General features: G+C 38.2%; 1 protein-coding gene across 1 annotated transcript in view; it reads left to right on the top strand.

The window, feature by feature from the left end:
• SEMA5A (semaphorin 5A) overlaps positions 1 to 16,840 on the top strand; it is a 345,320-nt gene that overhangs the window by 261,684 nt on the left and 66,796 nt on the right. The window contains exon 16 of the mRNA XM_059836141.1: positions 7,307 to 7,454. Within this exon, the coding sequence (XP_059692124.1) occupies positions 7,307 to 7,454 (148 nt within the window). The remainder of the gene's footprint in view (positions 1 to 7,306; positions 7,455 to 16,840) is intronic.

Below are 16,840 nucleotides of genomic sequence, written 5' to 3'. Positions count from 1 at the left end.
CTCTAACTGTAATTTGTGTGTTAGGAATTTTAACAGGAATTAAATATTTCTTTAAATCAAACTAGAATATATTCATATAAACTGTAACTCTTAGATGCATTATGTTGTTTCTCGAGACATGCCAAAAAGCTAGATAGCAGAAGACTGGTGTTGGTGTAAGAATTTGGAGTACTGTAATCATCCATTCCAACAGATGTATGCGGATATGTTTCCTCTCAATATGCACCTGCAGCTTACTTCAATGTTTCTTTATGGATGATTTAGTACCCTATATTGCTGTTGGATGACAACAAGATTCAGTAACCTTTATGATGAGTTTCAGTGAGGGATTTAATTAAACACCAACTCTGGCATTTCTTCAGATGAAGAGATTCTATTGAAGGGAAGTTGCATCACACATTTATGTATTAACAGATCATCAAGGACCTGGTCTTTCTAACTCTAAGTGTAAAGGATCAGTATCACAGAACATGTGAACTCTTCTTGCTGTTTCAGAGCCATGAATATTTACCATTTGATCACAGAGGAGAGCGTTTTGTTTTTTTGTAAATTGCTTTCTGAAAACAGATTGCCTAACCAAAAAGCCATCACCACCAAATGTAGATTATATCTGCTGTTACATAGCTCTTTCCCAGCATGAATAACAGTTATTGATTTTCTTGAACTGAGAGGTCAGTCCAGGGCAGGACACAATAAGACTGAATATAGAAGAAAAGAGTTGAGTTTGGATAGACTTTTTGGTGACGGACTATGGATGTTAGTAGTCATTGTTCATCTTAAGTTTAACACAGAATGAAAGTCCAATAAGGAGTTTCAGAGAAATACAGAAAACCATGAGAAATACTTCCATAATTATAGGAGAAAATGTCCAGTGTTAAGACAATGGGTGCACTAAAAAAGCAGTGACAAAATGGAAAGTGATACTTACAGTGAGCTAAAATAATAACAGCCTAGAAGGATTGAATTTTGGTATGTAACAGTTCTGAAGGAACAGCAGGCTTATGTTGCTTTGCTTTTATAGCCTGCAGGTTACTTGTCCTTTCCCTCTTCATCCAGTTCAATCTGGGGTGTACATGCCTGTGAGTTTACTGCAGGATGCCTTTTTCTTTCGTAGTTCCTCTGTGGCTGTTGCCTATCTCCTTGAAACACCCTCCACTCCCACCAGCCCTGCACCTTCCTCTCATTCACTAGCTTGCTCACAGCTGACCTTCCTGCCTCTACTCTGATTTTGTTTAAGTTATCCATGATGTGTGCTGATACTTTTAAAGTTTTTTTTAAAAAGTACTTTTAAAATTTATTTCCAGAAGGTGTGGTATGTTAGGAAGTTTTGTCAGGTCATTTGTAAAACAGCTAGAGCAATGAGGCATCACTTATTTGCCAGGAATTTTGTCAGTGTCAGGCCCAGTACTTGGAGTCTTTTCAGAGCTGTAAAAAGAAGAGTCTCCTGGGAAACTCACCAGCTGGGGCCCATCCCACCACCCCCAGCAGGGGAGTGGGGCAAGCCTCAAGATTGTGGCCAGATCCAGCCAAGAGTCTAGATAATAGGTGATATCATAGCAATGAGGCAGGTCTGAGGTCCAGCTGGGACGCCAAGCCACAGGCCAGGGTTAGGATCAGGTTTAGTGCTCACCAGGTAGGTCTATAGCAATGGGGCCAAGGGCAGAAGCCAGTCCCCATACTAAGGTCTAGACCAAGGGGCTCCGTGGTGGGCCAAGGACAAGGTCCAGCACTTTTCTAACAGCACAGCTCAGGCAAGGGTTGAAGGTCCCTGGCAGAGCTTAAATAGAGCTCCTGGGCCCATGGGTGTGGGTAGAGGTCCCAGGTGAGGCTGGTTGGGGCCATTAGGACTTTATGAGCCTCCTCAGGGCTCTGACAGCTTGTAGAGTTTTGAGCTGTGAGGGCAATGGAGTACTGGTATTTTCAGTAGTCCTGATTCACTGCTTTACTCCAGCACCTCTGGAGATACATCTGCACCAAATGGAAACACTTCCTTTGAGAACTGGACCTGGTACATTTAGGCAGGCTCAGCAAATATTCCGCATGCAGTAACTCCTAAGAAACATTTACCTTGGTTTTGTATCCATAGTACCAATAAACAGCTTCTTAGATTTTCTCATTTAAATTAATCAATGCTTATAAATATTCTAACATTTTACTTTCTTTATGGCCCAGCTCATATGTAAAATGAATATATGTGTAGTCTTAGTAAAAATTAGAATTAGTTGTTTTACACATTGTGTGCTGTGGTCTTTATCAAAGTGCATATTCACATCACCTTCACATGTTCAGGTGCATAAATACAGGATTCAGTTTCCACAGCCAACATTGTGCCAAACTTTGAAACAGCTTTTCAACAAACAGTGATTTCAGTACAAGTCCAGAGCATAACTCCATAGAAAGCAAACACAGAAAAGGCAGTGTATAGCTGAGGTAAATTCACCTCCAGAGGTGAATGCATATTCAGTCTGAGAGTATTTGTTCATGCGTTAAGATCTAAATGTTTGTCTAGGTTATGTTTGTTTTACCTCATGAAAGCCATGATCCTATCATGGCTAATGTATCGGGCAGCTCTGTGCTTACTGGTCATTCCCTTGAAATCAATGGCAATATTTACCAATTTAAAGGGTTGCAGATAGGTTAAGCTGTTGCATGCTCTGCTGCTAAAGGGGTGTGGGGGGCTGGAAAACAGTTGAGACAGAGCAGCAAAGACTGATATTGCAAAGCCAGTTCGCCTTGTATAAGTAGGTCAAAAGTGCAGCTGATGTGCGTTTAGACAGAATATGGAGAGGGAGTAAAAATAGTATTTTAATACAATTTGCTAATCAGATAAAATAATTCTGTAGTTAAAACTCCAGATGGAAGACATCCTGATGAATTCCTTAGGGGCTTAAAAATTTCTGGTTTTTCCTGTATGAGAAATATTCACTGAAGCTGCTGGAAAACTCTCTAGGTTTTAGTTTACAGAGTCTATGGTATCCTGTCTTGACTTTTTCATTGAGTTAAAGTGTTTTTCCTCTCCTTTCTGTGGAAGATGCTGTGGATATGGGCTCATTAAATCCACTGGTCTCCCTCCTACCTGTGCAGAAATGAGTGACATTAGAAAGAGAATCCCTGGCTTTTAGCGAGTGTAGTTATCTTTTATTACATAGGAAAAAAAGAAAGGAAAAAAAAACATGGCAAATCAGAAGTAGCAGGATAAATTGGTTACAGATGAGGAGTAGATGTTCGAAAGCCCTGGAAATTTTGGGATATGTAAGAAGATTAGAAGTAGTACATATTGTCACCTTTTTTTTTGTACACAATCCTCAGCAGATATTCAGAGCTTTTGGGCTTGTTTCTGTGAGAAGGAGGAACTGAGAGTCAAGTGCCTGCTCTGTATAGCACTGCTTGTTTCCCAGCAATGTGAACAAGCCCAGTCCCCTTCAGCAGAGCAGATCAAACACCATGAGGCTTTGGGCTTGCTTGCGCTCCCATGGCTGCCCTGCCTGCTGGAAGTGTGTGCTCCTGTGCTCCTTGCTTTCTCTGCTCCCTCCTCTTCTTCCGCAGAAGGCCCCGGGAGCACATGTGCTGACCCCCGCCACCTTCCACAGTCTCCTGGTTGGGGATATCTGTTAATTCAGCAATCTCAATCCAGTAAGGCATGTGTGTATGTTGTGTGTCTGTCTTCCATTAAAGGAATCCAGCATTCCCATCAACCTCAGTATAGTCTGTGCTTCCCAGTAAGTCACCAGCTGGTAATCATGAATACCCACCACATAACAGTATATTGCATAGGAATGGGCAGACAGTGATGAAGGTTAGTTTATATTTCTTAAATGCAGGCTAGTATAATATAGGTCAAAATTAAGAACAATGTGTTTAAATGAAATATCATCTTTCTGTGGAATAAAGAAGACACATTTGTAACTGTTATGCAGTTAGCCTGTGGTACTCAGTGCTGCATGGCAACGCTGAAATAAATTGATGTTTTACTAAAGGATGAGATCTTCATAGGAAGAAGAATAGTAATTCCAGTTGTACTGGAATTGCCTGGAGTAAAAATTAAAAAATTACTCTAGGAAGTGTTTGTGGACACAACTGGACAAAGGATGTTCTCCTTTCCCCCAGTATGACAATTCCTTTATTAGGGCATTTGAACATGGATTCGCTGCAAGGGGAAATGGGAAGGGTCACTGTACAAACCCCACATTTCTCTAGGCTGTTCTCACTTCTGACCTCATTGCAGTTAGATTAGGGGAGAGGTCAGTGGTTTCACAGATTCAAGTTTCTTGCATTGCATGTTTTGTTGAATTACTGTAAAATGTTAGCCCTGTGGGTCCTGAGAACAAAATTAAGAGGGGAATAAAGAGCAAAAGGGAAAAAGGGTTACTGAATGACTTGAAATGCAGCCAAGAAGAGATATAATGAAACTTGGCTCAAAGCCCCGTGCTGTAGCACAGCTCTCAAAGATCAGTTGCAGGGATGTCTCTAGCTGTGAAAACATACCTGATGTTTTCAGAGGCTGGCTGGCTGAAATGAAAGTAAGATTCTATTTGCATGCTGTGTTATGGTTTTTACCTTTTCCTGAAAAAAACGAAAAATTGCCACTCACTCCTGTTTTTTAAAAAAATTTTTCCAAAATTGAAGTTAAGTAGCTTGCATAGGCATTTTAGGGCTTTTTTGAATTTCATCTGGTAGTTTCAACTGCATCTTTAAATAGTGTTGGTTAACAGAATTTGCCAGCCTTTGAAGTGCTTACTGAGTCAGTTGTTAGGTTTCTTTTCTGTCTTCTGCTTAGGTGAGCAAGCAGATGATAGGTCACATTGACACTAAAAGAGGCACTGTATAGTGTCATGAAACTTATCTAAGTGAGATTTGTCACACCTACCTTCAGGTGTTCACGAATGTGAGTGCTTATGTGTGAGTCAGGTGTCTGAACTTCCACTATGGTCTGTAGAAATCTAGTCAATACAGGCTGTGGAGAACAGTGATTTGTCTCCTTCTACTGTATATTCCTAAATTTGGTCAAATTAATCATTCTAGCCTCCATAGCTTGTATTGACAAAATTTCTATTGGCTGTAATGGAAGCTTAGATGTCTGTCTCCCATGCAACCATTATAGTCAATGGAGAGAAATCAGTACATTGAGGGCTCTATTTGTATGACCTACATTAGACAATTGTTCTAAGTTGACATAAATCATGTTTTTAAAAGGGCTGTTTCTTTCCATGAACTGTTGCTCAAGTTTAGGTGACTACTTCATTTATAGGCAGCTACACTGTACATGCCTATATTTTAAGGCGAGATGAGTTCCACCCTTAATTTTACTTTTGCATGAATGAATATCAGTAATTGTCAACTTCATGGCAGACTTGCTTTAGCCTATTTGTGTGTCCCGAATTAACTTAGCGCATCTCCATTAAGAGCTAATGAAATTATGCAAAATATGTACTCATTTGACTAAATAAATGGTGATGTTACCTCTAGGTTTCATTGGCTACACATTCTCAACAAATGATCATGGAGACAAACTATCACAAACATTCACATAAATGACTGCATGTGACAAAGAATGTGTGCAGCTGTTTGAGTTTTGGGGGAAGAATATTGGTGCAGAACATTCCTCTGCATCTTTAGTGATAACATAATGTGAACTGTGAATTGCAAATATTGAACATGCAGAAGGAAAAGAAGGTAGTTTATGTACAAGCTGCTGTTGAAAAACATTTACCCAAATCATGTACTGAAGAATGCTGAGATAGCAGATTCATAAATATTGAGGGTTTAGGGTTTTTTTCCTCAGTCTACTACTAAACAGCAGACGAGGTCAATACAGGCTGTTAATAGTTTCCTTAACTATACAGAAACACAAAACTAAGTGTCACTCCCCTATTTACCCCACTCACAACCTTTTAAATTTTGATGGAGTTGCTCAGACCTAGGGACAAATTCTGAATCATGGGCTCCAGCATATGTGATAAACCTGCTGTTGTATATAACATACATAACTATCATTTTTTTTCCCACGGAATTCTGAATGTGCAAATTCCTTGGTAATGAAAAATTAGAGCTTAAGGATCTTGGGGCTTTCTGCAAAAAAAATGTAGTGATGGTTATTCTTGTTGAAAATGACAACAGTTTATACTGTCATTTCTCTTTTTGTACAAAATTAATTACTGAAGTATTAGAGTCGGTTTTCACCGCAGGAGAGTGTAAAGTGGTGGAAACTTGTTAGAAGTTAGAAGAAGACGACTGGATTTTGGATGGCTGGTGCAGAAAATGAGGAAATATTGTTAACAGATAGATTTGTTTGTTCAGGACATTCATTAGTTGGAACAAGAGTCACCCAGCTGCATCCATAAAATATTAGAGCACTCCTTCAGGGTCATCTGTTTTCTGAATATCTGTTGTGGCTTTGCTTTATCTGAAATAACACCTTGGTCTCTTTAAGAGCCCCAGTCACACTTGCTGGTGGCCCAAATCCTTTGGACCTGTGTAGAGGGTCCTTACTAAGCAGCATATGCTATGGCTAGAGTTATTGGATGGCACACTCAAAAAATCAGGGATCCTTGGTGTTTACACTAAATGAAAAAACTCACTAAAAGTTGGGACCCTCCAACATATCTGAATATCTTGTTACAATAATGACAGCTCAGTAGTAAAATATTCCTGCTTCCCTCAAGAACCTAGTAGGCCTCTGAATCAGTTTGCAGCCCACTGGGAAATCCTTCAAATATTATAATAGCTAAAAATACCCTTTAAAAGATAAAGTAATAACATTGTGAAAACAGTACAGTTCTTTATGCTTAGAATCAATGTTTTAGCTTTTATTTTACCCATAAAAGTGGAGACACTGTGGAAAGCAAAAAGCAAGTTTAGCTCTCTGAAGAGGAGAAAGATGGATCCTAATCAATGCTTAGCTGGAGACTGATAAAAGACTGCCTGCATAAATGGTTGCCTTCGTTTGGTTGACTCACTTCTGCCCCAGATGTATAGCCACAACTGTTTTTCATAAAGTACTTGTCAACCTTGCGTATGTGCTTGCAGTATAATAGCATTGTTGTATCGCATGGATTATATAAAGGCACTGAATAAAGCAAACAAATGCTTCACCCACGCAATTACGGCCTAAAAAAATCCTCAAATGTTTGAACACTGTGCAGTGTGACAACTGTTAGTTCAGTGCTTTATGAATAGAGAGGGGCCCTTTATAAAATATTTCCCTGTACAAACTTCTATCTGAATAATGCAAGTGAGGGACTTTTGGGGGAGGTGTTGTCCTGGTACTAAATAGATTCTTTGCCTCCTTGTTTGCCTCTTCTCACAGGTACTGCAATGAGCATTTGTTGTGCCCGCCTCATGTGTTCTGGACAGGCTGGGGTCCATGGGAGCGCTGCACTGCTCAGTGCGGAGGAGGGATCCAGGCGCGGCGCAGGACATGTGAAAATGGTCCTGACTGTCCTGGCTGCAGTGTGGTAAGTAATTCTCAGCTTTCCGTTCAGCAAATATCTATGGCTATATTCCATGGATGTCCCTATGCCCATAGGGCATCTGTGTAAGTCTGTACGCTCTACCCCTAACGTGAGTCTTTGCCTCTGTGTTGCGACTGTGTGCTGAAATTCACACAGTTTATCAGTCAGAAATATATATGATTCAGCTTTTTCACAATATCATCTAGAATACCAGCTTCCTGAGGCAAGGTTGGTGCAGATGTGGATGTGTCCTTGGCAGGTTTATGGTGTTTATTATTTTTGTCACCAGATTACATAGGAACTCTTGCTATGAGCCCAGGACTCCAATGTATCAGGTCCTGTATAGCACAGAAAAAGATAAATTTAAAATGTAAATACTTAAGAAGCCAATAAGTGAATATATAGAACCACCAGGAAGTGCTTAAGTAAGCTTGAATAGTGATAGTGATCTTAGCATCACAGCAGCCTAGCAGCTGTCAGGCTTTGAAGCTAGAGTGGGATGAATTTGAATGAACAGAAGTGCTTTAGGGATACCCAATTTATGAAGAGAAACATATGGGAAAGCATATAGGGCTTTTTCTTATATCTGAACAAATATAGGTGGTAGGTTTCATGTGATCGGAACATCAAAATGGGACATTGCTTTTTTGAAGGTGAATGAGATGATGCATAGTGGTATATAGGTGAAGGAGAGAAACAGCAGAGACATGTAGACAGCAGGGTGACACGTTCACTGCGGTACACTGGAAGGATAACATCAGTGTGAGTATTCCTGAATGGATAACACTGTCAAAGCCAGAGGAAAGGATATTGTTGCAGGACAATGAGAAGCTGAAGCAAAGTCTTAGCAAGTGTAGGTGAATAACAAAAGATGAACCTTGGGGTGCTGTTTCATGATAATTTGAATTCTGGTGGTGGATTGTCACTGAAGGGGGTATTATGTATGAAAGTATATGTTATGAAAACGTAACCTGGGTGAAAATTTCAAGTAGCCACAAGTGCAGAAGACAGATTCTGCTGGTGAATGACAGAGGGTGGTGTTAATCTCCTCAGTGACTAAGAATGAGCACAGCTCGAAGGAAAAATGAGAGTTTGGTTTTACCCATGTTGTGCTTAATGGCCAGGCCTAATGTTACACACTAAGAAACATGTACTCATTTTTTTTCCAGAATATTAAAGAGGTAGAAGAAAAATATTTTTTTTTCACGTATTAAACTAATTTTTACATGCCTCCATTTCAGAGAATAAGCTTAATTCTGAGGTCTGTCATCATCTGTGGTCTATTTATTAGACTGGCAGTAATTCAATATTAAAGAAAGGACCACTTGTTACCTTTTTCTAATTTTAAGGTTTTGTGCATTTTTCCAGGATTTGTTGTAATTTTAAGATTTATCCTGGTGGTAGAATTGCATTTTCAGTAGATTGAAAACATCCAACGTTTTTGTTCTTGTCTTTCAGTTGAGCTTTAAGAAGTAACCTAATAACTGGTTGACAGCCGGCTGAATATGAGCCAGCAAGTGTGCCCAGGTGGCCAAGAAGGCCAAGGGCATCCTGGCCTGTATCAGAAATAGTTGATGGTTTCAAAGAAGCACTTAGCTTTGGAGTACATAGTTGTCTTGCTAATACTTAAGCACCAATGGAAACCAACCTAAGGTAGAAATTCTTTATAAACCCTGGTCTTCTTGCAAGACAAAGGACTCGGGTATAAAGTCTGTGGTCTGTTTAAGTTTCCGTGAATCTGAATGTGGAAGTTACCTGTCTTGAGTCAAAGGTTTTGCAAACATAGTAGGATCTTGTCAATAAGTGTACCTGGAGAAGAAAGTACTTTATTTCTTCTAAGAATTTGTTTCATTAATGTAGGAAAGAGCAATCTGAAATATTTTTATGCCTTCTTGTAATTGTTGAATGGATCAAATATATTAATAAAATTCTAATGCATGAGGAGCAGGAATATCAAAACTTGTTTATTCATCAGAGGTTCTTCTGCCTCAACCAAATTTTTGGTTTTATTGTTGTAGGTATGTATCCTTCAAAACAATTAGAATTATGGATTTTTACCATAGTGAATAAAAGAGAAATTATTGTGCCTTATTACTACTAATTTTGTGTCTTTACTGGTTGTAGTGATACTAAACTTAGATGGTGAAAGATATTTACTGAATTTAATTTGTTTTTAAAATCTTTTATTCTGAGTGTCTTAGAACACTTGGAAAGCTAAATCATCTCGGTAAAAGTTGCAATGAAAGTGGTAGTAATCTACCCTGTCTACTGGATATCAGATCTGGAGTAAAAGATGTTCTGAGCCAAACTTTCACCAAGTGAATTAAAGGCATAGCTGAGGATAGACTCAAGGATTTACAATGCCCAGTTCTCTCATTCAACCATTAGGTGATAGCTTTAAGCTAAAAGGAGACTCTCCAGGTTTCTTATTTACCTTCATGAGGATGAACTCTGGGAAACTTTCACAATGTTTGTATGGCATGAGTTGCCATAGGTCTTCTGCAGCCGTAGGTCTTCTATACCTAGTTCAGAGTCTGTGGTCTGTAAATTCAAGACTTATGTTTGTAAAAAGTGGGAAAGAAAAATGTGTAGATAGAGGATTGGAGAACATATAATTTAAGAAGACAATAGCAATGTTAGGCTTCCTTTAATCTTGAAATGAAAAGAAATTTTTGACACATCAGAGGTGTAGGGTAGACTAAATGCTGTCTTGGGACCCTCTTCAACTATGCCGATTCTTTGTTTTTAGAACCATTTTTCAGTGGGAGGTCGGGAGAGAAAAACAACAACTGGTTTTATACGGCTTAAGAAAGGAAGTCTTACAGCTTGTTTGCCAGCAGCATCGAGGGACCAGATTTTATGTCATAGGACAACCTACCTCTTCTCTTTTCCAAGCTGCAACCAGGCTGTGAGACTGCAGTACAGCCAATCCTAATCTATTTAGCTGTTCTCATTTTGCAGCTTTTACCAGATTCATGGCTGTTGTCTGTGTCCACCTAATGATTTATACCACATAATTTTTACTGAGCATTTTTCCTTCCTTTTAGTTTGGTTGTCTTGCTCTTAGTCTGTAATATCACAGCAGGCAGCTACTGCCTGTTTTGCTTTTTGCATGTTTCTCATCTGTGGCTTCCTTAGCTTTATCTGTCTTAGAGCAGAAATCAACCAAGACACTTGAATATTTTTTATCAGGACTCAGTAGAGAGTTCCCTGCAATTATTGCAAACTTAGCATCTTATAAAATAATAATGATAATAATAAATGTTTTGACACACATAAATATTCCAAAGAGAGAAAAACATGATGATACTTTAAAGATGCGTCTCTTGCTGAAGTGCACTCAATACGTGAAAATAGATGGCCAGAGACTTGGGACTGAAAGCATTTACAATGAATATAGAAAACCATAAATTGTTATGATATAGGAAAATTAGACCACAGAGACTCCTAAAGGTCAAAAAGATGAAGCTCGAAATGAAAATCTGGAGCCATAAGGACCTGTCAAGGTCTTCATGTTAATCAAATTTAGTAAAGAATGCTTGAAATTGTCTAGTAAGAGATAGGACCATCACAGCCAAATTTAAGAGCAGCTAAAATCTGGTAATAGAAAGCTTAAGTGGATCACAAAACAGGTATTACTGTCATGTATTCAGGTGATACATGCGCTAGAGAAGGAACTGTGGAATTCTGTGGACTGTGCTAATATGACTCAGAGGACAAATATCTTCAGTTTTTACAGCGTACTCAGATAAGTTGTACATTTGCTTCAGAAAATGCTTCTTTTCCCCCGAGAAGCATAATCTCAGTTGAATTTGCCTCAGGCCAGTAATAAAAAATAACTTTTTTTAAGAATTATTGCTAGGGTAAGAAAGCTAGTTTGAGGTTCTAGTATGTTGGGTGACATACTTTATGTGTATTTGTCTGTGTTCTCATTTCAGTCATTCTAACATATGCATTAATTTTAGTTTTTGTAATGGGAGACGGGTAAAGTGTATATACTTTCCATATGCCAAAACAAAGCATATTGGGTTTTGCAGTGGAATAAAAAAAAGGAGGAGTTTTGTTTGTTTCTTAGAAATAGTTGCTAGTGTCACATTCATCTTTTTTTATTATCATTATTTCAATGTTCCTGAAGTCTGCTGAACACAAAACTTTGGGAAGAAAAACGATCTGTATTCTAAAGTTTCTGTTATGACACAAGATGAAAAAAAAAGTCTTGGAAAAACAAATGTCAGAAATGTTTTCTTTCATGAAGTTTTTAAAGGGAATTTGAAGATGGAAGGTTTTCAGAAGTACTTTGTCCATCAGAAAGGACAGAGTCTGCCTTTAAAATACTTGCCATCTCACAAAACAAATTCCAAATGCCTAGTCTAGAGAAAAGGGACCAGAAAAGAAGATTGTTATGCTTTTTTGTGGTTCTTTTTTAAGATTCCATTTGACTTCTTTGAGTTAAAGAAAAATAAAATAATACATCATCTATTGCAAAATCAGAAAACATATTCTCACAAGCATGAGGTACAAAAAATTGTGCTTTTTATATGACATTTGCCTACTTCATGCTCATTTCCTTTTCCAATCCTTTTTTCTGTTCATAATGTAAACTCTGTTGAATATTAGCTGGTTTTTGTATGTTTTAAAAGTTGAGCAAAGTAGAGCCTGTTTTCTTTTGATGCTGCATATGCTATTGCAATTACAAGCAATGCCAAGTAATTAAAGAGGGTAAAACAAACAAACAAAAAAACCAAAACAAAATCACAAGAAATAGTTTCAGAAAATGCTAGCACATATTGATTAATGGTACATGTGGTGCTCAACTTTATCAGTAAAGTGAGTTATCAACTTGGCATGCATAGTCAAGGTAAACATGAAGTATAAACTGGTTGAAGTGATTTGCATATATATCCAAATGTGAGGTGTTTAAGGTAGCCTTTAGCTACACATCCAGTGATCGTTTTGTTGTTTGATTTATTTCATTTCGAAAAACAGGCTAAACCGCAAGTTGTTTGATTTCTTGCTTAAAACAGAGCAGTGTGAAGCATGGATTTTTTGAGAAGCATGTAATTTTAAAAATAATTTAAAGCTGAGAAATAAATCTTCAGATGCTGGAAAACTGTCACTACCTCACTTCAAGCAGTTCAGTTCAACCTGTGACAATTGGCACTGACTGCAGTCCTGTTCTGAGGTTTCTATAGCAAGCTCTTTCAGGAACTTCCAAGTCATGTACCTCTTTTGTGAACCAATGGCAGCTGATTCAAAATCTCTTTCTTTCAAATCTAGTGAGAAGGGTTCTCCAAAGTGAGTATTCTCACTACATCCAGAACTTCCCACACTGTTTCCTAAAACACCAAGTTCACCAGAGTGTGTCCTGTCACAGCTATTGTTATTTGTTGCAGTTTTCAGTGGCTCCCATGCTGTAGATGTAGTCTTTGTTATTGTTACTCAGATGCAGTACCTTACACCTGGCTGTATGAGGCTATGTGTTTGAATTGTGATCGTTACTGTATCTGATAACCACAGAAAACAGAAGTATCTGAAACCTCCTTCATACTGCACCCAACAGGCACAACGTTGGGCTCAAGGGCTCGGCATTGTGAGACGTACATGTAGTATGTGACTAGCCACTACATGTCTTAATTTTAGCAGGACTGCGAAGTCCTACTGGCAGGAGATATGGGAAGGGGAAATGAGAGAAGTAAAAATTTAAAAGACTTAAAATATAAACTTACAGGAAATCAGGCTTCATTAGTTCCAGTGCTTATGGATCTACTTATTTAGAACATGTAGTGTAGCTTTTTTGATACATAAGTGGTATTTCTGTGAAATCAGAACTGACATAAAAAGTGAGAACTGTAAAAAAAAATTACAGAGATGTCAGCACACCCAGGGAATGGGTAATTTTGTGGCAATTGAAATGTATTTTGGGGGAAATTAAGCCAAAAAAAGAACAACAGAGGTAACACCAGGTGTTTCTACCAATCTGTTCTGGGAGGAAGTTTCTTCCCGTCCTCCATCTAGCAATCATGGGAGTATGATACACCAGATAATTGTCTAGTGGCCCATCTAGTATTTTCTGTACCATCTCAGAGTCCTGGCTCAGCCCAGTAAGGGTCCTGTCTTCAGTTGCAACCAGTCTCAGGTGCCAAAAAGAAGGTAAGGAATAAGATAAAAACTGTGTAGACAATTTTGCATATGCAAAATAATCCTTGGGAATGCATATCCCAATAATCCTTTCTTGACCCCTGAAAGCACCTGGCTAAAACTCAAAATATGACAGTTGGTTATAGTAATTGCTACCCTATAGAAATGCACCAGTTTATAAATGGTAAATGTAATAGACTAATACAGACCAGTAATTTGGAAGGAAGAAGGAAGAACAAAGTAACCTCTGCCCTGGAGTACTGGAAAGACTAGCGCTGTATTTAATATGGGGGGGGTGGGGGTGGTGTGTTTTGTTTTGTTTTTAGAAAGGAAAAAAAAAGATAGCAAGCCTCATATCCAAATTCAAGGAAAAGAAAAAAATGACGCAGGTAGAGACGGGCTGTTTTACCTGATCTCTGATTTTCAAAATCAGGGTAGGGTGAAAAATAATTCAGATGTAAATGGAAAGTGGAGAGAAATCCCTTAAGATATTACCAATATAGACCACTTCATACCTTTCTGGCATTGTTCTTTGAGAAGATAACAGGGGTTTCTGACAATGAAAATAGAGCAGCTTCAAAGTATATGGTATTAAATTTGTGATACAGTGTTACAAAAAAGGGTCATCATTAAAGTGACATACTAGCAAGAAGGTGTACGAGTTAGAAGATGGATAAAGCTAACTGTGCATACCAGTGGGTTGTCCTGGAAGGGAGATGTCAGATTATTGGGAGTTTACTCTAGATTTCCTAAAGGAATGACTTTAGACGGATCTTACTTATTAGTGTTCTTAGTAATTTTGGTAGACAAATTTGTATTATGTTTGCTGGTGACCTGAAGTTGCGGGGCATCATCAGTACAAAGGTTGATTTGCATGTCATGTAGGAGGCACTAGGTGTCTTTGAAGGCTGAAGTAATAGAAGTGAAGTGAGTTGTATCATAATTGCAAAGTTGTGAACTTCACATAAAATTAACAGAAACTCCTGCTTTAACCTTGAAGCACAGTGAAGAACAAGACAGGAGAATGACCCTGGTGTGTGAGTTGTTTATGATACTAGCTATAAGCCGGAAAAGTTGTGCAGCAGTGAAAAATACAGATTCAGTTTTAGAATTTGGGATGTTTCAGCAAGGTATTTCCAGTAGAAACAAATAAGGTAGTGTAGGGATTCAAATAAACTGATCTCAGAAGGGATGACCGTAACAGACTGGACTGAAGCTAGTTGAAGTCACACTTTTTGGTTCACATATTGCAAGTAATGTGATTTCTCCACCACTGCTGTTATCTTCAAAACTGAGCTTATTTTGAAGCTGATTTTGTCTGAAACCATTGGATCAATGACTGATGTCATGGAAGCTCATTATGATTTCATCTACAAGTTTTCAAAGTCTCTTCTGTTACAAAGATATGTCTTTGTAAGTATGCAAAAACCTTAATTTTGCTGTAGGCAGTTCAGTAACAACCTTAAGGCATTGTGCAATTGCAGTCAAAATGGGAAAAGGGTGCCTGAAGCACGACATTGAAAATGACCTCAGAAACATGATAGAGCTGTTACATAAAATTGTTCTGTAGCCACGCTTACGGTTCTTAAAGGATATAGCAAGTGGTGGAAGTGAGCTGAGCCCTGGAAAATGTCCCAAAAAAAAAAATATTGGGATTCTGATAAATCAGAGTAAGCAGGGTTCTAGCGTATGAAGGACTAATATATAAATTAATGACAGGTTTAGAGACGGAACACTGGGATTTCTGTGCACTATGTATTGTAATACACCGAATTTTAAAGAAATATGAAGCTGATTAAGGGACATAATTTCTATCCAGGGCATTGTTAAATGATGTAACTTGTTGCAAGAAATTGTTGAGGCTTAAATCTTAAAAATCAGAAACAATCCCACACAACTAAAATTATGCAGGCTATCAGGATGAACTAGAATTATAATAGATTAAAAAAAAAACATTTTGGGTAGCATAGTAAATCACATTTTGAAGTTTTAAATCTTTTTCTGAATATTAACAGTCAGATTGAGAGCTGTGCTTTAGGTATTTCACTTATTTCTGTGCTGTTCTTTGACAATAACCAGGGCCAGCATCTCTGACCTAGAATGGCATTTCCAATGTTCCTCTTCATAAGTGAGTGTTGAATCAGCTTACAACAAATTGTCCCTCTGATTTATTTTGTTCCTTTTAGGTTTGGCCATCTGTCGTTAAAATGCTGCAGTGCAAACATAGCAATTGTGTATACACATTTTATACCAAAAAGTTTGCTTACATGTAGACCTGACAGTTAACACGAAGCCGAGTTTTGTTTCAGTGTTCTTCACTTCGACCTCAGTAAATTGAGGGATGGATGAAGCCTGAATAAGTAATATGCACTGTTGCCATTACAGCTTCACTACTGCAGCAACTGTTGAAGAGTGCGAGACTGATTTGTTAGCTGAGCTAATTGGCAGCAGTCCTTAGCCATCCAAGTGCAATTAAATAGAACTCCATCCAAATTAATGATATTTATCTGCTGGCTTTTGTTTTCACTTAGTCTCAGAGCATTATAGTAATTTTTAATTTATTAGGCTGTGGTAGGATTTTGCTTTTCATTGAAAATAGCGTCAGACAGCCCTATTCTTACCCAGGTTATATCAGGTTGGGGCATCATTTAAAAAAAAATTTGGAATATTTATTGATGGAGTTATTAGAACTACTTGTTTTTTCCTCCTGGGTTGATTCCCTCGTCCCTCCCACATTTAATTGTTGACTTAGAAGACTTCTACACTAATACTGCAGCCACCAAATAAAAGGCATTAAGTTATTCAAAGCCTCTGACATACATCTTGAACAAACATGTTCACGAGCCTTAAAAAAGGCAAACATATGTTTTCATTGTGTTTATTTATAACTTATTTTGTATCATCAGGATGTTGTGACTCAGTCTATTGCAGCATTGTGAAACAATAATATTTAGGCCTGAATAGTCCAGTAGATGGGATTGTATTCTTCATGTCTGAGAATATAAGATCATGCAAACACTGAGTTCATTTACCAGCAGACACAGTGATTTGTCCTTGCAGCTTGAAGGGCAGGATGTAGTTTCACAGTCCCACTATCAGGACCCCTTATGGCACTTGAAAGCAGCATCACATAGCATATTTCTTTTCTGCCAGAGAAATGCAGTTGAAAGTAAGACTGTTAATCCTGCAGATTCCAGGACAGAGGCTTTCTCATTCAACAATACTTGTTACATCATCTGAAACATCAGAAA

Source organism: Gavia stellata, chromosome 3 (assembly GCF_030936135.1).
Source record: "Gavia stellata isolate bGavSte3 chromosome 3, bGavSte3.hap2, whole genome shotgun sequence".
Classification (NCBI taxonomy): domain Eukaryota; kingdom Metazoa; phylum Chordata; class Aves; order Gaviiformes; family Gaviidae; genus Gavia; species Gavia stellata.
This window is presented reverse-complemented; position numbering and strand designations above follow the sequence as displayed.